General features: G+C 38.6%; 2 protein-coding genes across 4 annotated transcripts in view; one reads left to right on the top strand and one right to left on the bottom strand.

Moving 5' to 3' along the window:
- The first annotated feature begins 1,519 nt into the window (after positions 1-1,519).
- LOC126277963 (eukaryotic translation initiation factor 2 subunit 1) lies at positions 1,520-25,370 on the top strand. 2 transcript variants are annotated; one of them, XM_049977607.1, is made up of 6 exons: positions 1,520-1,912; positions 1,983-2,255; positions 17,392-17,620; positions 24,435-24,667; positions 24,783-24,898; positions 25,010-25,370. In XM_049977607.1, exons 2-6 carry the CDS (start codon positions 2,018-2,020, stop codon positions 25,202-25,204), a joined length of 1,011 nt encoding a protein of 336 aa, XP_049833564.1. In that variant the 5' UTR covers positions 1,520-1,912; positions 1,983-2,017; the 3' UTR covers positions 25,205-25,370. The 2 variants fall into 2 exon arrangements, with proteins under 2 accessions (XP_049833564.1, XP_049833563.1); XM_049977606.1 differs by having other exon boundaries at positions 1,749-1,912; positions 1,995-2,255.
- LOC126277962 (reticulon-4-interacting protein 1 homolog, mitochondrial-like) overlaps positions 21,227-27,149 on the bottom strand; it is a 148,608-nt gene continuing 142,685 nt past the window's right edge. The window contains exon 9 of one of the 2 annotated variants that reach the window (XM_049977604.1): positions 21,227-22,522. In XM_049977604.1, coding sequence (XP_049833561.1) covers positions 22,453-22,522 — 70 coding nt within the window. In that variant the 3' untranslated portion in view covers positions 21,227-22,452. The remainder of the gene's footprint in view (positions 22,523-27,149) is intronic. The other variant, XM_049977603.1, reaches the window with a different exon arrangement.

Raw genomic sequence — 27,149 nt, 5'->3', positions numbered from 1 at the left:
ATTCACCTATTTCGACTGTCTCCTGACAAATGATCAGGATAGTGAGTATTGTATTCAAATGTTTTATTTTTTTTATGTTACACTTTCCAACATGTTCCACACCCATCAGAATTATCTCATTTTTGGTCAATGGGACGAAAACTAAACCTATTTTTTTCCATTTATCTCATTATATAAATGTCTGATTTTCAATTTACAGTTTGTGGCACCGACGTCCATGTAAAACTGCTCACTGTCTTCGGGCTGGTTAATTAGAGACACAAGCTCACATACATCTGTGTACCATTGCTCCTGTATTGCCAGTTCACCCCTGTTCGGCCGTAAATTGAAATGGACACCTTCCTCGTATTGCCCACTGTCCATATAAATTTCGAAAGTCGCTAAAAAACGCCATTGAGCACTGCAGCTGGCGTTAAAAGTTGAAACTTATTTCACAAAGCGAGAAAATACAGGGTGACGTAAGCAGCTAATTCTATTTACGCTGCTTGACCATCCAGTGCAAAGAAACGGGATATTTTCGGTTCTGTTGGATTTAGGGCTGGGCAAATGATATTCGCGTTCGAACGGGCCTGAGATTTGCCGATACGCCGCAGCGCTGTTTATACTCTCGAGGTTGTACGAACAGTCACTTGACATTTGAATCGCGCAGCGCGAGTGCAAGGGAAACTCAGGAATCTAAGAACTAGACGCAACAATAAGCTTTGAATCTGCTTAAAATCTGAAATGTATATACAACACTTTACAAATTCCTATTGTGTTTACCGAGCGAGGTGGCGCAGTGGTAGCACACTGGACTCGCGTTCGGAAGGACGGCGGTTCAATCCCGCATCCGGGCATCATGATTTAGGTTTTCCGTGATTTCCCTAAATCACTCCAGGCAAATGCTTTCCTTTGAAAGGGCATGGCCAACTTCCTTCCCTATCCTTGATGAGACCGATGACCTCGCTGCTTGGTCTCTTCCCCCAAAAAAACAAACCCCCTGCACATCACCTTTCCCCTTAATTATTGGAATTGGGATCCTATTGTGTTTGAACAAATTTACAATACGAGTTCTCTTACAGCACCGCTATGTATGGATGTACAAACATTTACGGTATGCCGATTTTTCAGTAAAGATAACAAAGACGAAAACGTTCTCCACGAAATAGTACTTGACTGAACCCAGCATTACATTTTATTTGTTTATAGGAGGCCGTAATGATGTAGCAATTAGGTTGTAACTGAGCAATTCACTCTGCATTCACATTCTACAGTAACAGACAAAAACGTTGCCAGATTTTAATCAGTTTGAATACAAGACAGAAACATTCCAACGAAACAATTGAGGAGGTTAATCAAGAATTAGAAGCCGAACAAACAAAATACGTCGTCATAAGGCGACTGTACTTTATCGCGAGTATGAACCATAGCGGCAAGACCTGTCTTGCACTAACTATATCGCGGGGCGAGTGAAAGTTCGAGAATTGGAGACGATCATGATTGCAATCTTTTGTTTATTTATTTGTTATGCATGGTCTCTACGCTACAAAATATTTCAGTCTTTGTTTCACAGCAATTTTTGCTATAAAAATTCACTGCGCATTAAAAACGCTAAGGCAGACCGTTCTGATACTACCAATAAACGTCACTAGATCGAATGTAGGCCAGGGGGTGCTGACGGAACCCTAGATTTCCCGAACTGGGACGTAAACTGTTCGTAAAGTAGTTGGAATGTCTTGTTGAATGATTATCTTTGCCGTTGTCACTGTTTCCAGTATTTATGTCTATATGTAAGGGACGTGCTGAAGGTCTTTGCGCTCGCGGGTCTAACACATGTATTTTTCGATGTGACACGTAATTTTGTGTGTGTTTGAATTTCGTCGTGAAATATATTTAATAACATCCTAGGCCACTAGGCTATAGCTGTTGGACAGTGAGTGCAATAGTATGGAAGTAAATACACGTAAATAGTTTTTCCAGATGGCTTCACACCTGAAAACTAGTTGTTGTTACAGGAGCCCAGCGCTAGTTGTCAACAATGCCGCTATCTTGCAGATTTTATAAGGAAAAGTATCCGGAAGTGGAAGATGTTGTTATGGTTAATGTACGCAGTATTGCGGAAATGGGAGCGTACGTCCATTTATTGGAGTACAACAACATTGAAGGAATGATATTACTTTCAGAACTCTCCCGTCGTCGTATACGATCAATCAACAAACTGATCAGAGTTGGAAAAACGGAACCCGTTGTTGTGATCAGGGTCGACAAAGAAAAAGGTAATTTGATGATAATCCCAAAACTTGATTCCTGTGCTTACTTTAGTGCAGTGCCATTAATGCTGTGGGTTTCTCCAATAGAATGTTGTGGTCCAGGATGTCTAAGCTTGCTAGTGTTTATTGTCCACTGCCTCCAGGGAATGTATTTTTTTTTAATAAAAAATATCATAGATGGCGCTAGGGAATGTGTTTTTTTTTTTTTAGTTAAAAAAATCATAGATGGCACTAGTTTCAGATTTTTTTTGTTTCCGCCTACAAATTTCATTAAGCTATTTTATATTATAGGCAGTTGGTATGTATTTTTAAATATTTCGTTCTTCTTCCTTCTTTCGAAGTTACCACTTCAGTAGAATCATTAGACAGTCGAGAAATGTCCCTTTCAGAAGAAAGGAATTGATTATATTTAGAAGAGGCACTGAAATGTTTACAGCAGCCTATGTTGCTTTTTGATTGAATGTGGAACACTATAAATTCCGGATGATATTTTCTTTAAGGGTGATGCAACATGAATGATTTCATCCCGATTTGTTTCACAGATATAGATTAAAGAACAAGTGTGCAATTCGTTTTTCTGTTTGTTTCTACTACCTCTTTTGTCAATGACTGTTTAATTGTTTATGATATCTAGATATGACATTGTGTTCGCTCCTGTATTTTTTTTCATTGTCGATAGATGCTCTGTGTAGGGTACGTATATGGGGTGCCTTGACTAGTGAGATATTGCCATTATGTTGTCTAAGTTGCTCACTTCATCAGCATTGCTTGTTTTATTTCAGTCAAGATGTTATCAGTGAAGTATTTTTGTTCATGTAACATGACATCTGGAAACTGTTTACAAGATTTGATAAACTAGTGGATGAATTTATCAGGAGGAACAGATTATTCTGTTGAACATATGTGGTTTCATACAAGCTGATTTGAGAATGAGTGCTATCTCATCTGTAAGTGCAGAAGAATGTTGAGCACAGTTTTGTTTATTTTTTGTTTATGTTGAGTTTATTTTGTACATTGGTGTGGACATATTCACATTTACTTCGGAATAATTGTATTACTTACCTGTCTGACATTGTTCAGTACTGTGAGATAATATTGCACACTTTCTTGGCCCGTGAGTGCCGCTCATGAAATGGTCTTAAAGTTCAAAACATGTACTTTCTGGGTAATATAATGGTGAAAGTTATGTAGTAATCTGCCCCTCGCATTTTTTATAGATTATGTATGATGTATTTACTTATTATGCATCAAAACACTTGTCAGAAACTTGTCCATTATCTGATATGCATTTTCTAAATTAACCTTGCCATTTTAGTTTTTATGAGGCAAAGCATGTTAAACTCTGCAAAGTGCATTTAAATGTAGCATGGATATAAACATTAGGATACAGTAAAGCTTAATCTTACGTTGCAACATTTATTTTGCATTCACATTTGTTGGCTTCACCGACCCTCAACCAAATCATCACATTTCAACTTAACCGAGATGTCATGCTACACTACCAGTCTGTAAGTCACCACAACCAAGGTTCCAGGGAGGTCAAATATCACATAATAGCCCCACAAGTTTTATTTTACATTCACATTCATTGGCACCCAAACAAATAGGTTAAAAGGCTAACTTAAATCAGTCACCACACTTCAGATCAGTCACCACCTCAACCAAAGTTTCGACACTACCACACACTAACCAGATATTTCAAACTTAGAGTGTTCATTCATAGCACCCATCTTGAGGATGTGAAGTTGAGACGATGTTTTGAACAATTCACGTTGGTAAATAAGATGTTTCAACCATTATTATGTTAAGCTGCCTTTTCTGAATGAAAATATTCAATAGATCATCTCCTGTTTCATAATTGCGCACATCTCTTGACTTGACTTCTTTAACAGAATAAATTTCATCAGTGTATTTTAGGTATCTGCTGGCAACTTACATAATATTGCAGTCCAACACAGTGGTTTTCCTGTGCACATCCCACAGCAAATTTCTCGTCCACATATGATGGGCAAGCAAGGCTCTCCCCATGAGAATCTATTGTGTGGTCTTGTCACAGACGTTTCATATCCTGTGCATGAAACACCTACATTATCTATCACGTGTTCCGCAGTTAGTGTGTAGGATTCTATGTATATACTACTAACTTGCATGTATCCAAGTGAGCATTCAAATTCAACTTTCCAGTTCTTGTACATGCTAAGCACACACCACCTTGGCTTTAACACATGTTGAAATACCTGTTACATTTGATGACGCCTCCCCAAGCACGTCACTGTAACTTCGAAAATGTGAACTGCTTTCAACACATCCTTTTTGTAAGTAATTCCTCTGGCAGTCTTCATCATTGGCCACTCCATTAGCGATCTCTTGATTTCACCTTGAAAAGAGAGTAATCTGGCACAGTGGTTGGGATGCTGGACTGGAATTTTGGATGCTTATGGTTCAAATCTTTTCTGGCCATCCCAGTTTGTTTTCCATGATGACTCCTGTGTAGGGTGCTTTGATTTGTGGATAGTTTCCATAGATGATAGCAAATAAAAGAACAGTGAATTCATGCTTGTAAATGAAATAGCTATTTCCACCGTTGTGTGGGTACTGCAAAACCATATGTGTACCAACTGAAGCCCCAAATAATGTGGAACAAAAACCGTTATCCTTTCAATGCTTGCTGTCCCTGAAGATCTACTGTATTACATGTTCAAAAAGAAATACCAGCTCAGATATTGTTGACTGCAAATGTATCGTGAAGATAGTGTCACCTTTCTCATCTTTAGTCACCTTTTTTAAAGATTGTCACCATTTTAAATTTTTGTAACTTGTCTTACACTTTTAGGGAGAAAGTAAGTTAAATACTTTTGTTTCCAATTTGATGTATTCATGATCATTCCTTTAGCTTTTTGGAATGATCCAATCACAGATGTAGATAAAATCTAGCCAGAGTGGCTTTTGAAATTTGAGATAGGTTGTTGCTTTTTTATTTTTAGTGTGTGTTTTATTTTGTGCAACTGTTACAAGGATAAAATATTCCTCTGTTACAAATGCTTCTATTTTTCTTCAAGATTCTGATTTTGCTGTAGAAGCAAAACTGCTCCTGTGGTGCAGTTCATTTTTGAAATTAAGCTGTTCCAGATGGAAAAATGCAAACTCCTTAGTGACTGGCCTAAAAACAAATTTTGTTTGAAAAGTTAAGTACCTGCAAGTGGCGGGATGGGGGGGGGGGGGGGCATTGAAGTAGTGAAATTGAATTATTTTGCAGTGTGTGTTGTTCCTCTGCTAACTCTACTAATTTGGAGACAGAAAGTTTTCAGGCAGTTTTTAACCTCTCATTTTCAATGAAACATAAGTGTAACTTTCAAATCAAATGTAGACCATATCAGCTACATTCAGAACTTTTAGATCAGACACAAACTTCAAGTATGGTACGTTCATGGACAGTAAAAATAGTTCCTTCACAGTTGAATTGATTTGGACTATGAAATCAGTGATTCCCAATTACTCCATGGATTCGGCAACTGTCTTTTGTAATGTTTTAAAGATGATATTCCCTGTTAGTGTTGCTGAATGTTTTTATGTTCATCTAGGATAGTGATGTGCATAACTGATGGACTGACACTATATTTACAGTAACACGCATTAGAAGCAGCAAGTTCATCGTACTGCACATTGAGTTTTGATTAAACTACGAATGTTAAGGCAATTATGAACAGCTATTATATTTTGGTCAGAGCATAAGTGTTGCGTAACAATGCAATGTGTTACCTAAGAAATTTATTGGCAAAGTAGATGGAGAAATGTTAAATCAGAAATTATGGGAAGGACTTTCTGAAGCCATTTTGTCCCTAAATAAATGCCTTATGCTGGAATCAGATGGATCTTGACAACCGGAATAGGCCTAAACTAATAATTAGTTCTCTTTACTTCCCACCCCCCATCTCCCCCACCTCGTGTCGCTCTCTCTCACTCTGACTCGGATGATACAGTTGCTGAACGACCGGAATCTCATTTCAAATATATACCCTTCTCATATAATTATTCTGTCGTGACTTCAATCTATCCTCGATATTTTGCCAGAAATACATGCTTGAAGTCTGTGGTAGGCATAAAAAGAAATCTTAAATTGTTCTGGATCCTTTGTCAGAAAATTATTTTGAACAATTACTTCAGGAGTCCACTCAAAATGTAAATGGTTGCAAAACCGTACTTGACCTCTTAGCAACAAATAATTCTGAAATAATGGGTAGCATCATGATTTTATCAGGGATTAGTGACCACACAGTAATTGTAGCGAGACTAAATACTGTAACACTGAATCTCACCAAAAATAAATGCCACATACATCTATTTTTAAGAAAACGGATAAAAAAATTACTTGATGCCTTCTGTCGAGACAGTCTCCATTCCTTCCAATCGGATTATGTAAGCCTTGACCAAATTTGGTTTAAAGTCAGAGAAATGATGGCAGTTGAGAGATATATACCAAATAAACTAGTAAGAGATGGTGCTGATAACACATGGTGCAGAAAACAGGTCGGAACACTGTTGCAGAAGCGACCAAAAAAAAAAAAAAAAAACATGCCAAATTTAAAAGAACACAACATCCCCAAGATAGGCAAAGTTTTACAGAAGCTCGAAATTTGGCGTGATCTTCAATGAGAGGTGGTTTTAATAGGTTCCATAATGAAACACTGTTTCGAAATCTGGCAGAAATTCCAAATAGGTTCTGTTTGTATGTAAAGTACAGCAGGGTCACGTCACAATCAATACCTTCACTGCACAATAGAATGGTAATGTTACTAATGACAGTGCCACGAAAGCAGAGTTACTAAACCCAGTTGTCAAAGATTCCTTCACCTAAGACCGTGGAGCAAATGTTTCAGAATTCAAATAGAGAACAACTGCCAACGTGAGTAATTTAAAATTAGATATCCTTGGTGTAGTGAAGCAGCTTAAATCACTTAATAGAGGCAAGACCTTTGGTCCAGATTGTATACCAGTTAGGCTCCTTCCAGAGTATGCTGATACAGTAGCCCCATATTTAGTAATCATATACTACCACTCGCTTGTTGAGAGATCCACACCAAAGGCTTGAAAGTTGTAAAAGTCACACAAGTACTGAAGAGTACTCTGCTATATTACTAAAGAGTACTCGGATACATTACAGATCCGAATTACTAATGTCATTCTGCAGGAGGACTTTGCAATATATACCATATGTGAAGGGAAATATTTATTGATGGAAGAGCCAACACAGATCCAGAAAATTTACAGAAGACATCAGAAAAGTTCAAATAAGGGCAGCTGGTTCTGTACTACCATGAAAGAGGGGAGAGAGTGCCATGTATATGATGTGCCAAATGGGGTGGCAGTTATTAAAGCTAAGGCAATTTCTGTTGTGGCAAGATCTTCTCATGAAATTTCAGTCACAAACTTTGTCCTCTTGAGTGTGAACATATTTCATTGGTGCCCACCTACATAGGGAGGAATGAACATCATAGCAAAATAAGAGAAATCAGACATCACACTGAAAGACGTAAGTGTCTGATTTTCCTGCTTGCTGTTAGAGAATGCAACAGTGATAATGGTGTAGATGTGATCTGATCTCAATGAAAAAAAGTGAGTAGGCTTCTAGACAGGGATATCAAGGAGACCTGATGCAGAAAACTTATAAACATCGGAAGTTCCAGCATTCCTGCAATGCATAATGCCTATGTAAAGACTTTGAAATGTTTAGGTGAAGGAGCATCCAAATTTCTGGTGAATATTTACCATTATTTTGACAGTTGGTCTGTTAGCTGGGAAGAATTTGAAGGAATTCAATCTTAAGTATAACATTCCAGATCACAAGTTTTTTGAGGCATAGCCAAAAGATGGCTTACTTTAATGTCTTCAGCCAACACCATTTTGGAGCAGTGGAATGTTATTCAATATTACTTTCTTAAGCATATACCTGTGAAAAAGTATTGTAAACGTTTGGGGGGGGGGGGGGGGGGACAAAACATTCAATAAGTGCACATAAAGTTTTCGAAGTCAGACACCTTTTCTTCACAAGTTGTATGCAGAGATAGATACTTCAACCCTTTTTGGCTTGTGTTTTGAAGGTTTTTGCTTTGAGAGAAATTGTGAGTATTTCTGAAGTTAATTATAATGAATTATTTACATTGGGTAATCTGCTTCTTCGTAAATAACTAGTTGTCAGCAGGCAAGTAACTGAAGAGCTTGTTAACCTGGAAGAATGTGACAAGTTGTGGTTTCTAAATTATGCCCAAAAACATAACATAGCAGCTTGCAAACGTTTGAGGGTAAGGACATTCTTATCATGTGCACCACTGAAAAATTTTACATATTTAGACTCCAAAGTAAGAGTTAAAGAGAAGAAGCTGCAGTAACATGTTAATGGGGGCAAAAATGGTGCTGCTCAATTTGTAGCAAGATTACTTATTAGATGAGTGGAATGTTCTACAGTTTGAAAAAGATGATCTAACTTTATATAACAAAGGTATTGACATTTACTGGCAGCCACACATCTCTAAAAGAGACTGGAGTTAAAGCATCCATATGTTTTCACACTTGTTGAGGCTTCTTTTACATTTGCCCATGGAAATTCACAGAGAAGATATTCATTTCAATGCACACGTTAGGAGAAGACAAGGCAGCGGTAACCGAAAAGTTTTTAAGCAGTGTTTTGGCTGAGGGTTGTTTTGGGACAATGCCATTTTGGCCATTGTCTCACAACTCATTTGGTATACACAGCAAACATGGGCAAATTATACTGCTTGTAAGGAAGAATGTAAAAGAAAAAGCATGAATGAGAAAAAAGCAAAAGAACAACAAAACAAAAGACATCTTGAACAAGAGATTAAAAGATGAATAACAGGAAAAAATCAATTCACTGTAAACTGAAGATCATCATTTTAAACTGAAGAACGAAAAAAAAATTGAAAGATGTTGAAATTGGTCCAGGATATAATTGTGGGTGTGCTGATCATGAAAGCAGAAGAAGGAGTGGAATTTCAGGAATACATTCGTCTGTGTAACATGTGTACATGATTAACATAGGAAGATCACAGGTTAATGTAAGTGCAAGATAAGCCATTGCAAATGTGAATTATTGGCACCTTAATAACCGGTGTAACCGCCAGAATGTTGAATGCAAGTGTGCCAATGTGCGTGCAGTGCATTGTATAGGTGCTGGATGTCAGTTTGGAGTTTCATGCCCGTTGCACTTTTAGTCAATAAAGAGGATGTTAATGCAGGTGTTGACAACACGAGTTGTCATCCGATGATGTCCCATATGTGCTCATTTGCAGACAGACCTGGAGATAGAGCAGGCTGAGGCAACATGTTGATACTTTGTGGAACATCTTGGGTTACAGCAGTGGTGTGTGGTCAAGTGTTATCCTGTGGAAAACACCCTCTAGAATGCTGTTCAAGAATGGCTGCACAACACATTGAGTCACCAACCTGATGTACGAATTTGCAGTTAGAGTGTGTGGGGTAACTACAAGTGTGCTCCTGGTGTCATATGATGTTGCACCCCAGGCCATAATTCCAGGTGTAGGTCCAATGTGTGTAGCACACACAAGGATAGTTGCAGGCTCTCAGTTAGCTTTCTCCTATAACCAACACTAAGGCAGAACCAGCTTTCATCAGAAAACACAACAGACCTCCACCCTGCCCTCCAATGAGCTGTCACTTGACACCACTGAAGTCAAAGATGGCAGTGGTTTGGGGTCAGTGGAATGCTTGCTATAGGAGGTCTGGCTCTCAGCTGTTCTTGAAGTAACCAATCTGTAATAGTTTGTTGTATCCGTGTGATGCCAACTGCTGCTCAGATTGCTGCTGCAGATACAGTGTGATGCACCACATCAATATGTGGAACAAAATGGTCTTCCCCCTCGATAGTGCCACATGACCATCTGTGTACAGTGGCAGTCGTGTACAGTGGCTACATTCCTGCTAATGTGTTGATATCATCTTTGTCACCTTAAAGACATTTTTGACGAATATTAACTCATTATGACCAATGTCAAAGGTAACTAATACTCCCAACCATTGCAGCATTTATTTAAAGCAAACCCAATTTGAATCATCATAGTGCCGCTTTCTAGGGCCACTCTGACACGACTGGTGTGAAAGCTGAATTGACATCACTTACCAAACTTTCATTTACCTGTATGTTGCACAACTCCTTCTTGGTATTGTAATTTTTTTCCATCAGTGTATTTTGTTAAATTTTTTCCGGGATTGAAGTGTGAAATGACATCAGTTTTTAAAATGTGATGTTGACTTTGTGAATTACAATAACCAATGTTTGATTACCAATATTGAATTATCAATTTACCTGCTCATATTAATACATTTGTATGAGGCAAAAACATGACCATACCCCATTAAGGATCATAATAGAGAAATTTATTATGGTCTGAATCAGTTCGTTTATACCATATATGTTTATTGAAATAATTTGTCACCTTTCAAACACTTTTATATACTATTTTAGCACCTTTTAAATGTCGTCTTCAAATATTTTGTGATCTTTCTCATCATTTTTTAAGTGCCACCATGGCTCCCAACTCTGTAATTGTTAAACATGAAATAACTGTTTCATTTTCCAGAGAAAGACACATTAAGAGGTAATCAGCCTTGCTTATTGTGTTTTCCAGGGTTTTACTAGAGCTTGGAAAACTTCTGGGATGATAAATTTCAGTTCATTAGATACCTTGAACTAGAATATCAAACTGGAGTAATTGTCCCTGGTCATTGTCACTGATCACAGGAATTTGAAGTGTCAGAGCTAACATTGTCACCACTGGTGTAGCATCACTGTCTTTTAAGCAATGGAAAATCCAGGATGGAATGTCACAATATTATGAAAAGGGAAGTTGCTACTTGCCATATAGCGGAGATACTGAGTTGCAGATAGGCACAACAAAAAGACTTCCACAGATAAAGTTTTCGGCCATTAAGGGTGTGTGTGTGTGTGTGTGTGTGTGTGTGTGTGTGTGTGTGTGTAGAGGGGGGGGGGGCCTCTTTTTGACGAAGGCCTTACTGGTCAAAAGCTTTATTTGTGACAGTCTTTTTGTTGTGCCTATCTGCAACTCAGCCTCTCCGCTATATGGTGAGTAACAACTTTCTTTTCATAATATTATCACTGTATTTTACATTTTTCCTTCCCTGTCAGTGGCCCACCAGGATGAAGTATTACCTTAAAATCATGAACACAGTTATTAAAAACAACACTATTAATAATCTTTATCTCTTCCACCGTGCTCATACATGCATTGCACATAATATATTTATTATCCCAGTAGTGAACTACTTTATAGGATTTCATCGTTTTTTATAAACAAACCAGCTGTAGTGACAATTGCTGACAGCAGCATGGCCATTTTGTTACTGGAACAATGTGTGTGGTTGTGTCTCTCAAGCATAAATGAAGTAGCACAATTGTGGGTCAAGAAAGAGTTGTGCACCTGCACCCATGCTGGTACATATGTGAGATACACATGCACGTGGTGACTAGGTCAAGGCCCACAGGTGTAAATGCCCTGTTAGGTAATTGTGATATTTGAGATTCTATTATAAGGTGGAATGTTAGACATATTGCACAAAGGCCTATGCAATATGTACCACTGAATATAAACTGGGTCAACAGGATAAACCTCCAGCAGCTTAACATTGTAGAATTGCCTTCTTCACTTGACAAAGGAGAAGTTCTAAGAGTGCATTATAAAGAAGGTGATACTTATACACAAAGCAGATAACTTTAACAGGGATTATGAAGACCAACTCAGCAAAGCCTGAACTTTGCATAACCAGATTGCAGTGAGCAGGGCAAGAATTTCTGATGACTGTCCAGTTGCATCACAGCAAAAGATCCCACACAACCACCAATTTTGCTTCAACACCTAGCCACAACTGTGTTTGTCACCGAGGTCAGTAACCCAGTGCACACTTGGGAGGCCAGACGTCAGTCCCCCGTAGGAGGCTCCCGACGATCTTCTTGTCATTAGTCTGTTAACAACTACCTCAATGTGAGCAACTTTCGGATCTGGTGACACTAAGAAGACTGCTACACTGTACGAACACCCACAGTTTCAACTTGCCATTGTTTTCCAGCAGCTACCACCCGAATGAGTCAGGCAGTTGTCTTTTTTGGAGTCATCAGTCTTGTGATTGGTTTGATACGGCCTGCTACAAATTTCCCTCCTGTTCCTACCTCTTCATCTCAGAGTAGCACCTGTCCTAAATTATCTTCTGGATATATTCTAATCTTTGTCTCCAGTTTTTGCCCTCTACAGCTCCCTCTAGTACCATGGAAGTATTTATTTTTCAGATTAAGGCCTTTGTTTGATACTAGTAGACTTCTCTTGGCCAGGAGTGTGGCCTTTTGCCAGTGCTGGTCTGCTTTTAATGTCCTCCTCACTCCGTCCGTCATTGGTTATTTTGCTGCCTAGGTAGCAGAATTCCTTAATATCATCTGATTTGTGACCATCAATTCTGATGTTTAGTTCCTTCTTGTTCTCATTTCGGCTACTTCTCATTACTTTCATTTTTTCTCAATCCATATTCTGTACTCATTAGACTGTCCATTCCATTCACCAGATCATGTAATTCTTCACTTTCAATCAGAATAGCAATTTCATCAGTGAATCATATGACTAATATCATTTCACCTCAAATTCTAATTCCAATCCTAAACCTTTCTTTTATGTCCATCATTGCTTCTTTGACGTACATATTGAACAGTAAGGGCGAAAGACTACATCCATATCTTACAAACTTTTTCAGTCCGAGCATTTCATTCTTGGTCATCAATTCTTATTATTCCTTCTTGGTTCTGGTACATATTGTACACTCCTGGAAATTGAAATAAGAACACCGTGAATTCATTGTCCCACGAAGGGGAAACTTTATTGACACATTCCTGGGGTCAGATACATCACATGGTCACACTGACAGAACCACAGGCACATAGGCACAGGCAACAGAGCATGCACAATGTCGGCACTAGTACAGTGTATATCCACCTTTCGCAGCAATGCAGGCTGCTATTCTCCCATGGAGACGATCGTAGAGATGCTGGATGTAGTCCCGTGGAACGGCTTGCCATGCCATTTCCACCTGGCGCCTCAGTTAGACCAGCGTTCGTGCTGGACGTGCAGACCGCGTGAGACGATGCTTCATCCAGTCCCAAACATGCTGAATGGGAGACAGATCTGGAGATCTTGCTGGCCAGGGTAGTTGACTTACACCTTCTAGAGCACGTTGGGTGGCACGGGATACATGTGGACGTGCATTGTCCTGTTGGAACAGCAAGTTCCCTTGCCGGTCTAGGAATGGTAGAACGATGGGTTCGATGACGGTTTGGATGTACCGTGCACTATTCAGTGTCCCCTCGACGATCACCAGAGGTGTACGGCCAGTGTAGGAGATCGCTCCCCACACCATGATGCCGGGTGTTGGCCCTGTGTGCCTCGGTCGTATGCAGTCCTGATTGTGGCGCTCACCTGCACGGCGCCAAACACGCATACGACCATCATTGGCACCAAGGCAGAAGCGACTCTCATCGCTGAAGACGACACGTCTCCATTCGTCCCTCCATTCACGCCTGTCGCGACACCACTGGAGGCGGGCTGCACGATGTTGGGGCGTGAGCGGAAGACGGCCTAACGGTGTGCGGGACCGTAGCCCAGCATCATGGAGATGGTTGCGAATGGTCCTCCCCGATACCCCAGGAGCAACAGTGTCCCTAATTTGCTGGGAAGTGGCGGTGCGGTCCCCTACGGCACTGCGTAGGATCCTACGGTCTCGGCGTGCGTCGCTGCGGTCCGGTCCCAGGTCGACGGGCACGTGCACCTTCCGCCGACCACCGGCGACAACATCGATGTACTGTGGAGACCTCACGCCCCACGTGTTGAGCAATTCGGCGGTACGTCCACCCGGCCTCCCGCATGCCCACTATACGCCCTCGCTCAAAGTCCGTCAACTGCACATACTGTTCTCGTCCACGCTGTCACGGCATGCTACCAGTGTCAAAGACTGCGATGGAGCTCCGTATGCCACGGCAAACTGGCTGACACTGACGGCGGCGGTGCCCAAATGCTGCGCAGCTAGCGCCATTCGACGGCCAACACCGCGGTTCCTGGTGTGTCCGCTGTGCCGTGCGTGTGATCATTGCTTGTACAGCCCTCTCGCAGTGTCCGGAGCAAGTATGGTGGGTCTGACACACCAGTGTCAATGTGTTCTTTTTTCCATTTCCAGGAGTGTATATTACCAATCCCCTATAGCTTACTCCTATTTTTCTCAGAATTTTGAACATCTTGCACCATTTTACATTGTCGAAAGCTTTCTCTAGGTCGACAAATCCTAAGAACGTGTCTTGGTTTTTCCTTAGTCTTGTCTCCATCATCAGTCACAACATCACAATTGCTCCTCTGCTGCCTTATCTTTCCTAAAGCCAAACTGATCGTCATCTGACATGTCCTCAATTTTCTTTTCCATTCTTCTGTGTATTATTCTTGTCAGCAACTTGGATGCATGAGCTGTTAAGCTGATTGTGTGATAATACTCGCACTTTGAAATCGTGTGGATGATATTTTTCTGGAAGTCAGACGGTATATTGCCAGTGTCATACATTCTGCACACCAACGTGAATAGTTGTTTGGTTGCCACTTCCTCCAATGGTATTAGAAATTCCAATGGAATGCTATCGATCGCTTCTGCCTTATTTGATCTTCCTCCAGACCTCTCTTAAATTCTGAGTCTAATACTATATCCCCTATCTCTTCTAACTCGGCTCCTGTTTCTTCTTCTACCACATCAGACAAATCTTCCCCCTCATAGAGCCCTTCACTGTACTATTTTCACCTGTCCGCTCTCTTTGCTGCATTTAACAACAGAATTCAGATTGCACTCTTAATGTTTCCACACTTGCTTTTTCCTGCAGCTATTTTGTCGTAGCTTCCCTGTACTTCCTATTTATTTAATTCCTCCGCATCTTGTATTTCTACATTCCTGAGTTTCCCAGAACATTTTTGTACTTCCTTCTTTCATCGATCAATTGAAGTATTTCTTCTGGTACCTGTGGTTTCTTTGCGGTTACCTTTTTTGTACCAATATTTTTCGTTCCCGTTTCTGTTATTGCCCTTTTCAGAGTTGTGCATTCCCCTTCAGCTGTACTGCCTACTGGACTTTTCTTTATTGCTGTATCTACAGCCTTAGAGAACTTCAAGCGTATCTCATCATTCCTTTTTATTTCTGTATCTCACTTCTTTTTGTTTCTTTCTGACTAATCTCTTAAACTTCATCCTACTCTTCATCAGTACTACATTGTAATCTGAGTCGATACCTGCTCCTGGACACACTTTACAATCCAGAATCTGATGATGTAATCTAACTGAAATCTTCCCGTAACATCCGCCCTTTTCCAAGTATACCTTCTCCTCTTGTGGTTCTTGAACAGATATTTGCTATTACCAGCTAAAATTTATCACAGGACACAATTAATCTTTCTGCTCTCTCATTCCTTATCCCAAGCCCGTATTATCCTGTAACCTTTTCTTTTACCCCTTCCTCTACAACTGCATTCCAGTCCCTCATGACTATTAGATTTTCATCTCCTCTTGTGAACAGCATTACCCTTTCAATATCCTCATATACTTTCTTTATCTCTTTAGCTTGCGACTTTGGAATGTATACCTGAACTGTTGTTGTCGGTATTGGTTTGCTGTTGATTCTGATAATAATAATAACCTTATCACTGAACTGTTCACAGTAACACACTCTCTGCCCTACCGTCTTATTCATAATGAATCCTACTCCCGTTATACCATTTTCTGCTGCTGTTGATGTTACTCTATACTCATCTGAACATAAATCTTTGTCTTCTTTCCATTTCACTTCATGGACAATTATTATATCTAGATTGAGCCTTTGCATTTCCCTTTACAGATTTTCTAGCTTCCCTACCACATTCGAGCTTCTGATATTCCATGCGCCGACTCATAGAATGTTATCTTTTTGTTGATTATTCAATCTTTTTCTCATGATCTCTTCTCCTTTGGCAGTCCCCTCGTGGAGATCCAAATGGGGGGACTATTGGAATCTTTTGCCAGTGGAAAGATCATTGTGACACACTTTTTCCATTACATGCTATATGTCCTGCGAATACACATTATGTGTCTTTAATGCAGTGGTTTCTGTTGCCTTCTGCATCCTCATGCTGTTAATCATTGTTGATTCTTCCTCATTTAGGGGCAGTTTCCCACCCCAAGGGCAAGTGAGTGCCTTGAACCTCTGTCTGCTCCTCAGCCTTCTTTGACAAGGCTGTTGGCAGAATGAGGGTGACATCTTATGCCAGAAGTCATCGGCCACCAATGATGTAAGAGCTGTGTGTCCAACAGATATAATTGGAAACCAGTAGTGTCACATTTATTTAATATATAGTTGAAACACGGCACGCAAATGTACTTGTTTCCCATGCAAAAACATACTTAAAGTGGATAGTTTGTTAAAAGACAATTATACAGCCTTCATTTAATTATTAAACATGGTAATTACTGATCATAACTTTATTTTACACTCGTAAATGCTAATTATTATCTAGAACAATTCATTAACCTTATACTGGATTACATCTATTGAGAACTGTTACTTTATTGCTACATTATTTTTGAACTGTCAGTAAATTATGTAATACTATTTTGGTTTGTTGTACTGTCCTCCCCAAGATACAAATGTTTTATTAATTGTTATATAAAGCATTTTGTCATTATTAGGATATATCACGGTAGTTTTGAGCTTCCATCCAAAAAATCTTGCTCAACTTGACAGCACAAGAGAGTGGTGATTGAATGATACTGAAGATGAGTAGAGAGCAGAGCCTGTCCTACCCTGCTTAGATGATAGAATAATTTTGTAGGTAAAACACTCTCTCTCTCTCTCTCTCTCTCTCTCTCTCTCTCTCTCTCTCTCTCTCTCTGTCTGTGTGTGTGTGTGTGTGTGTGTGTGTGTGTGTGTGTGTGTGTGTGTGTGTTGGTTTTCTTGAGAATATTTTGTTTTGTATTTGTTATTTATGTATTGCCGTACATCACAAATTGCTGTAATTATCTCTTGGGTTTCACACGTGAAATAATTTCAGGTTACATTGATCTGAGCAAGCGACGTGTATCTCCAGAAGATGTTGAGAAATGTACTGAACGTTTCTCTAAGGCAAAAGCTGTGAATTCAATTCTTCGGCATGTCGCAGAGCTGTTACAGTACGAAACAGATGAACAACTTGAAGAGCTGTATCAAAAGACTGCATGGCACTTTGAGGATAAACTGAAGAAGAAAGCATCTGCTTATGACTTCTTCAAACAAGCTGTACTGTGAGTAGCTTTTTGCTTAGGTTTTGGTTAATGGAATATTGTATTTTATGTATATCTTACTCATGAATCTAACAACAAAAACAATCAATTTTTGACAAAATAATTTAATTGTGTAGATGAAAAATCTACTCACCCATATGGTGGCAGAACACACACATAAAAGAGAGTTGCATTTAGGCAAGATTTTGTAGCCAGTGGCTCCTCCTTTAGGCAGAAGGGTTGAAGGGGAAGGTAGAGGGGTGAAGGAAAAGGACTGGAGAGGTCTAGGAAAAAGGGGCGGGGGTTAGGGATCCTCTTCAACTCTCCTGCCGAAGGAGGAGTCATTGCATCCGAAAGCTTGCGTTATTGCATTCCTTGTTTATGTGTGTGTTCTGCTGCTGCTTGGTGTGTAGATTTTTTTTTTTTCATCTATACAATTAAATTGCTCATGAATCTACATCTTTCCCATACAAATTAGTGAAATGTGTTCTAGATATAACACAGTGCAATATTGAGAATTAAATGATTGTAGAGATAATGAAGACCATATTACACATGAAAAGCCACTGTTTAAGTGAAGTTTACCTAACAGCTTTTACACCATTGCTTTGTATTGAATTTAAGAGGCTACCGCTCAAGGTATGGAAATGACTTGTTGCTTAATTGTATGATCAATCAGGATGCCCTTTCTGCATGGAGCATCATATAGATCCAATTATACATAGTGTTTCTGTCCCACACAATACACTTCATGAGATTGTTGGGAGGACTGAGTACAGAAGTTTACATTTTCAGTTAATGTGGTACCAATGTACAGTACTAACCACTAGTGTTGTAACATCTTTAATGTTGTTCCGTCAATCCACAGTTGCTATTACAGGGTGTATACGACCCGGGAGATCCAGGAAAAACCCGGGAATTTTTCATTGTTTTAGTTCTCTGTTAAATTTTTGTAATTTTGACTGGTAAGAACCAATACTCTAACAAAGGATATTACTGTATCCCACTACTACAGAATAATTCTTCAACAATAAAACATAAACGAGAGTAAAAAAATGAAAATAACTTAAATTTCAAAGGAAATGTGCCGTATACAACGACCACACAGTGCTCATGCAGGCATCTGATAATAGAAAAATGTGTCAAAGGCTTTAGGAAGACTATGTAATGCTTCATAACAACAAATTGCCTCCTATGAGTGTAAAGTCACAACGTAAGATTTGTTTTAGCAGTTAAAAGTGGGCTCATGCGCATCCGCAGTTGAGTCCCTTTTGAATAGTACTCGTAGATTCTCCCACTTCTGGCTACAGGATTGTGGCTGTTGGCTGTGCAAGCAGTCGCAGCAAGCAGCTAGATGCTTCCGGAAAAAGGGGGTGCCAAATTCATATTCTGGAGGAAAACAAACTTGTTTCACAAAGCGCCTAGCATCCAGCGCACATTGGTCTAGATTGCTCATATGATTTTGAAACGCATCACTGTTGGTTTTTGAACATTTTTGAACACAATTTCAGTTGATTTCAGAATGACTCATAAGTTGATTTTTGAATGCATGCATAGTGTAAATGATGTCTCTGTCAGAAGAATCCTCGTCACATCTAGAAACAAACTTTCCGCTGACAGGACTATACGAGCTGAGCGGAGTTAAGCCGAACGGATGAATGCCAATCGCTGTCTGATTATATGGTTGATTGGGTTTGCCAATGATCAGTGTTGTCATAATTATTAGCGAAATCCATAAATTCAGACTACCAGAATTGGGGCAAAAAAAAGAAAGAAAAGAAAAAACGATTAACAGGTGAGAAAAATTACATATTATCTTCTTGGTGTGTCCAAGAAAAAGAAATGTTGACAGATATTCTATTCTCGAAGTAACGCGGAAAATGTGTTGTACGAACATATAACAATGCCTAACCAGAGAATAATTGCGGGATAACTAAACCTGTGATTCTGGCAGGGTTAGTGAATTTAATCGGCGAACAAATTTTGACAATGGCAGGAGTAGCTACAGAATTGGTGAAGGTAAGATTGTTTGTTAGAACAAGGAAGGAGAAGAAGTGGGGACATCACACAAATTATGGAAGAGTAAGATGATTCCAAATTTATTTAAAAATTTCGTAATAATACTTTTCGATCTCGTGCTTGAGAAACTGGTGCCTATGAATGAAATGTGAAACTGTTTCCTAACAAAGTTTATTTGCTTGTAGTAGGTCTTATAGCAATTTGATGTTTGTACTTCGTGAATTATATTATGTCGTATTATAAAAATGACCATTTGTGCTAAAACAGTCTCGTTTATTTGGTGTGTTTTACAAACTTGCTGCTATATTAGAAAGGCCTATTTCGTTTTATCTAGCTGACAGTGACAAAACAGACGTAATCAGATTGAGAAACTACACCAGTCTTTTATATATTTGTATTAACAGCTTTTTCAGTATTAGATAACGACATTTCGATTTTTCCTGTAGCAAAATGTTTGACGAACTTTGATGAGGTAATAGATTCTTTCACAGAAAAGAAAGCACGCCATGTAAAGCTGTAGCAAGATCAGAGAGAAGGAAAAAAAAAAAAATGATAGGAGCTAAGGATTGAAGAAATGTGCACTTTCTTGCTTGTCTCTTGTCTTTATTGGTTTTATGTATCCTGTATTTAATTTTATGTGACACAAAACAGCAAGTTATTGGCTGATAGACAATAAAGAGTACGAATTTTCTGAAAAGTCCTTGTTCTCCCGATTACAAATAATCCCATCCGCTAATAATTGTGAGATTTTTTTTAAAAAGAGGGGCAGCCTGTCAAACCAGCTGACTGGGAGCAGGAGAGGCACCACAGGATATTTCAATTTCCACTGTCTGGAATATAGTTTGTTGGCATCCATTACAAAATATACACATTTCATTTCCACAGAGCGAAATACAGTGACGTGCGATAGAAGAATGATGTATGAAGAGGCGTGGCACTGCACTTTGGCACACTTAAGACTAAATAATAAGTCTTACATTTCTTTGAACGCATATGTTTTATGTTTTAAACTTTTCAGAAAGACGAACATATTAGATTTTCAGTATTGGCCCGGTTAGCAAATATTGTAGATCTGGAGCTGATGCGCAGAGCAGTCTGGGTTATAGTGGGTAGTCTCCATGTGATCCGTGTTTACATTTAGTGGCTTTGCTGTTTCCCCTTTGTTTACTCTCACATCAAATGAAAACAAAACAGAGCTATCAAGTGAATTATAATACATTCACATAATTATGGAAGGCTTAAATACGTTCTTAGTTTCAGATTTTATTTTATTTCCACCTTTCTGACAGTCAAGCATTAATCGCCTTGCAGAACAATGAAGTTAGTTTTGTCTGTTTGCTAAAGAAATTTGACTTTTATTAACCTTTTCCACAGAGGCAGTCAATGTATTTGAAATGAAATGTTTAATTCCACAGTACTGGCGAGTTTCAACTGTTCGCTGCATTTCAGGTGGTTTCATTTTCTAAAGTGCCGAAAGGTTCTACGCCCGTGTATAAAATCATAACCATTCAAAGGATTGAAGTTTTGCAGTTTCGAGGGAAAATATACTGTCACTTAACACGGAAAAAGTGTGTTTTTAACTGGGAAAATCCGGGAAATTTTTTTTCTCTTGTATTAATATTGTATTAATGGTTTTTAGGTTAAGACTGTCTGTCTGAAATGGAATAAAGGCAATATTTGCTTGTCTAGAAACATTCTGCCTCAGTTTATTGTCATCACAGTGGCCTGAAATGCGTATGCATTTTCAACTTGCATATTCTGCTATTGTGCCTGGCAGTTGCAGTTACATACATGTACAATAACAGCAAATGTAAAGTGAAAGTGCTACATACAAATGAAAATTATACATGGCTCTTCTATCTAAAAATCTTAAATATAACGTTAAAAAGGTTTGCACAATCTGTTAAAGCAGCAAGACCATGGATTGTGGTACAAACTCTTATCACAATTACTAAGGATCAAGAAACTGAACCTGAAATCAATTCAACTTCCTCTGAGAGTCCTTGTGACATGTGCAACTACAAATGTTTACATTTGTGAATGTCTTTGGAAGAAGTAGTTAGTTGTTAGGCATTTTGTTCTATATGCTGAATGACAGTCATTACTTCCAAAGTTTTGTGGTTTTTAAGATAATTGTTCAGAATGGTGTGGAGTAAATGTTATGTGTACCACTTCCTTCACATGGAATTTAGATCACTTTGTTGCTTGTAAAGGGTGGTCCTGCCAGCTGTGAAGTGTGATGCATCTAAGAGAGTAAGGATCATGCTTGCACTGTTTTCAGTGAATCTTTGAAGATTTTAAGAGACCTATATTTCTTTATAATCATTCACTGTTTCTACATACATAATGCAACTAGATATGGGCTGAGTGTTTACATTTTTGTTATTGTTTCATTAACTTGTTTCCCAGATTTATGGAAAATTGTCATAATTGAACATGCTATCTCTTTTCAAACTGCAATGAGAATCCTGTCTACAATTATTTAATTATTCTGAATCTGCCTGGCCATGTTACTACATGGTGGAGTGATGTGAACACTCTACACACTCTTACATAATATTCCCCACCTCCACCCCCACCCACATAACATACAGAGTCATAGTTCCACAACAGTTTCGTAATGGCATCGGAGTCAGTTTTTACTAGCACCAGTTGGAAAGTGCAGTCGGTGATAAATATGACACTTTATTTAATAATGAAGAGTAAAACCTTTGTTGAACTGTCATGATATACAACTTGGCTAGAAAGCAAATCCCTGTCAGATATACATGGCAAGAGTGCAGACAGTTATATAAATTTGTACTTTCTTCTTACACTATCTTTTTTCTCTTCTTTCAGCTTACATATTTGATTCGCTTTAGAGATTTTTTCCTCCCAGCTGAAGGATTTCCTGTTATTTGAGGCCTGTAAATAGAAAAAAATAAAGCTAATTAGTTTAGGATGGCAAGGTAAAATTTGTTTCATATGCTTGCATATGGAGTGAATAGCATCATTAATGTAACAATACAAGTTCAGGTTGATATACTGCTTTCCTCTTGGTAGTCATGTAACATAGTTTCAGTGAAAAGATTCAGCGTAATTCTCGTGACAGCATTGCTAGTTTTACGAAGTTGCCTCAAGCCACTTGTTCTCCTCAAGGTCATGCTGCCCCACTGTGTGCTACATGTGCCATATACTGCTTGCACATGAGTAAACTGAGTTCACCTTTAGAAGTTTCTGCGCCTGGCTGCTTGTTTCATGTAAAAGAATACCTTGCCATTGAAGGCAGACAGTAACTTTAACTCTTGAAGATGGTGATAGGATATGCTCTAACACATTAGCAAATAACTAACATACCAGGTGGTGTCTTAGGCAGCACAAATCGTGCAGTAAGACAGAGATTGAAATATATAGAACAAATAATTGAAGATATGTGCTATGAGAGAATGGGATTGTGGAATTTGTATTGCAGGATACAACAATTTAATCAGAAGATTGGTAAGGAGCTATAGGCTTATAATTTTTGTTACCCATTTAAGAAATTCTATTAATATTAGACTGTTGATAAACAGCAAGCATTATTACTGCTTTGCTATGGGGAAACTAAAGGGAAATTGTTATATGAGGACCACCAGCTTCAGTATAATTCCTTGTGTTCGTTTATAACTAGTGTGCCATAGGTTTAGTAGTGTGTTCTTAAAACTAGTCTGAAGCATTGCTTGAAACTAGTGCCAACAATATCAGGAATGCCTCAATAGTTTTGAACCTGATGATATTAAATACAGTATTACTACATGTTGATATGAACATCTCTCTCTTCCCCCCACCCCTCTTTGGGAACATACAAATGTAGGCAAACAATCGATAGCAAAATTTTAATTATTGTGAAATAAAAGTTTTAATAGTCTGCTGGTCATAAGCCCAAGTGCACAAAAATGTCAGCTTATTATGATACTGACCTAATACAAAAACATAGTACATAGCTAATAAGTTAGTCAGTAGTTCTTGGATTCTTATTTTCTGTCAATAGTATTCACATAAATGCTCGTGTAATTCCTTTAGCAGTTATGCACATTCAGACAGTACTTACTTAACATGAGCATCGACTATATAGTCACTTAAGTTTACTGCAAAAGTAAGTCCTCATAAATCCAGTAACCAACTGAGGTCTTCTGTAAGTTCAAGAACACTTGATGTAGCAAATAAATTTGGGCAAGTGCTCAGTTTGAGCGCCACATGATTGTGAGCAGGGAAAAACCTTATTTTTTGTCCCGCACTCCCCATGTTGGTCATAGGCATCGACAACTGTTTCCAATTTAAATAAGCAGCATCATGTATTGTCACAGTGAGTTTTGGGTCCTAGGCGATTTTCGCATGAGCCTAGTTACTGAAACCATCTGATAATAAATACATTTTTATGCAACCAGAGCCACTATTTATTTAAAATATAATATGATTGTTAATTAGGCCCATTAGCAGGAAGCACCTGTTAGAAAGGAGTAAAATTTTCCATTTCATTGCAACAGTGAAATATGAAGATGGCTCTTGATCTTAGAAATTCTGTTAAATTGATATGTAAATATTAAAGGGATAAATGAAACTTAATTTCATTGTAAACAAACAAAATTGTAGGAAGTTTATAGTGAGTACTCTTAAGATCCAAAGTTCTTTTAAACAATTTTTATTTTATCAATGAATCTGATAGTCATAATTTAAAAACAGATTGTGTAGGTAGCATTGTTTGTTGGGAATGTGTGGTTCAGTGGATTAGAGTTACTTTTACAGCATTTCCATTATAAACAAGAATTAATCATGTTACTTTTCGTGTTTACATCAGGGATCCATCAATACTGTTAGAATGCGGTCTAGATGAAAAAACGAAGGAAGTACTTCTAAACAACATCAAGAGGAAATTAACATCACAGGCAGTGAAGATTAGAGCTGATATTGAGGTTGCCTGTTACGGCTATGAAGGGATAGATGCAGTAAAAGCAGCACTCCGAGCTGGATTGGCTTGTTCGACAGAAGAACTGCCAATAAAAATCAATCTTATTGCACCTCCGCTTTACGGTCAGACAATTTCTAATGACTTCTTGTTACAATAGTGATAAATGGCAGTAATAAGTGTCTTTTCAAACTTCTTTAGATCTGTCAGTTATATTGCATATTTCTATTTTATCTACAGTTATGACAACATCAACACCTGAAAAGCAGGATGGTTTAAAAGCATTAAATAATGCAATCAACAAAATTGAAGATACTATAACAAATATGGGAGGAGTATTTGCAATTCAGATGGCTGTAAGTATTGTGACATGTAAAACAGTATGCATTTACAAAAGTTCTTATTTTTAATTCTTGAAGTCAGTCCCATGTTTACTGAAAAAGCTGATTCAGATATATTTTTGACAGCCTAAAGTAGTTACTGCAACAGATGAAGCAGAATTGGCAAGACAGATGGAGCGTGCTGAAGCAGAAAATGCAGAAGTGGCAGGAGATGATGATGACGAAGAGGAAGAGGGTCAAGTGTTCAGTGGTGAGGATGAAGAAGGTGGTGGTGATCAAGAAGGATCAGTTGAAGAAAATGGGAAGGCTGAAGAAGAATAACACACTGAAGCAACAAAAAGAAACATTTCTGCTCAATCTGAAGAGTAATTATTTAAGTGAAGGGAGTTTTCTCCCTCCACGTTTGAGGAAAAATCTTCGCTGAAGTATTTAAGTCATGTTGTGATGTCTTTTGTAATTTAAATTTGAATAAAAATAGAATTATGGATATTTCTCTTATTATTGCATGGTGGTTGCACAAAAAGTAATGCTTCACTTTTTTTCCCTTTTTCTCAGGCTACAACAATGTTGCGAATGTGGAATGTTAGGTCTGAATTCTATGAAGTTCTTGAGTGCATGTGCAAGATTTGTTTCTTCCAAGGGACAGGGTAGCTGCTGCAATGTTTCAAAATGTTATCTGTAAGTGATTTATGTTATAAGCAGTGCATCATCATTCACTTTCTCACAGAGGGGAAAGAAACTATAGGGAATATTCACAAATGTTTATGTGTAGTCTATGGAGCATGGGAGGACAGTTGGTTGCTGAATACAGAGGGTGAGGCCATCGGAAGGCACTTTGATGGAGCTTGCAGTGAGCAGGGAAACCATCCACAGCTGTCAACTTGACGTCTTGTAGTATGCTGATGTTCTCATTCGTGACGATCAATGCATTATGACTCTGCAGTTGGCACTGCTGCTGTCAATCAGCAAATGAAGTGTGGATGCAATTAGCCTTACTCTTGGATATTCAATAGTGTATGCAAGATGGATTCCATGCTATGTTATGGTGGGACATAAATCTCACAGAAAAAATAAAACAATTTTTTCTGAGTTGTAACATTTTGAAACTGAGGGGAGACCATTGCAGCCTGGATTGTGACATGATGATGAAATGTGGTGTTCAGCATTTTGATTTAGAAACAATAAGATAACCAAAGTAATGAAGTCATCTTCACTCTCCACAGAAGAAAAATTCAATGTAACTGCTTCTGCCAGTAAGATCGTGACAACTGTGATTCTAAGTGTGATGCCAAGAGACAGTACGGTTAATTTGAAAGGCTTATGTGGTCACATCAACCACACTTACAAAAGATTTTCAGCAACTTTAGCACTATAACAACCCACAGGATGTCTCTGTTCAACATGATAATACTCAGCCTCAGACAATTTTGAGGAATTATTAACACATCATGAAACAGGGTTGGGCAGTTTTACCCTTTCTCCCTACAGCTCTGACCCAACTCCCTTGGACTTCCAAGTGTTTCGGGCACTGAAGGGTAGCATTTGTGGAAGATATTTTGAGGAGATGAGGTGGTGATTCGCACAGTGCAGAAATGGCTTAGTGACCAGAAGAGGAACTGGTACTGATACGGCACACACATTTGTGTATCAATGAAGGCATGCCACAGAACTGGAATGAGCTTATGGAGAGAAATAGGGTGTGTAGGTAAAACTTTCTTCTTTCATGCATATAATAAACAACTGCTGAAGAAGGGAAAAAAAGAGCAGTACTTTCCATGTCACTTTGTATTGTGATCCATGTCACTTTGTATTGTGAATTATAAATATTTGAAGACACATTTGACATTTTTAGCAAAGAAAGGAAAACAAATGAAGGATGACAGTTTCGTTGAGTAAACAAAGATGTCAGTCAATTACAAACCTGAAATGTCAGCTACATAAATGCAGGTGCAAGTATTAGTACATGAAAGACATTTAATGAAATTATGAATGAAGTTATTTGTGAATAGCCCCTCTCTCTCTGTGTGTGTGTGTGTGTGTGTGTGTGTGTGACCAGTCATACTACAATACAAGGTATCACTAGCTGGTGAAAAGTAATGTACACAATGCTGAATTATGTTAACTATGATGAACTTATATAATAATAATAATAATAATTTCCGTGGAGGCCCGGGAAAAGAATGGGCTCCCCCGTATGTTCTGCCAGTCGTAAAAGGCGACGAAAAGAACAAACCACTAATAGGGCTAACCCCCCTTTTAGTGTGAT

This window comes from Schistocerca gregaria, chromosome 6, assembly GCF_023897955.1.
Source record: "Schistocerca gregaria isolate iqSchGreg1 chromosome 6, iqSchGreg1.2, whole genome shotgun sequence".
Lineage (NCBI taxonomy): Eukaryota > Metazoa > Arthropoda > Insecta > Orthoptera > Acrididae > Schistocerca > Schistocerca gregaria.
The sequence above is the reverse complement of the archived record's forward strand: the minus strand, read 5'-3'. Positions and strand labels throughout refer to the sequence as shown.

Coding starts and splice junctions, on each gene's coding strand:
- LOC126277963 (XM_049977607.1), top strand. CDS start 2,018: ATGCCGCTATCTTGCAGATTTTATAAGGAAAAGTATCCGGAAGTGGAA. Junction 2,256..17,391: donor CAGGGTCGACAAAGAAAAAG/GTAATTTGATGA, acceptor AAATAATTTCAG/GTTACATTGATCTGAGCAAG. Junction 17,621..24,434: donor TTCTTCAAACAAGCTGTACT/GTGAGTAGCTTT, acceptor TGTTTACATCAG/GGATCCATCAATACTGTTAG.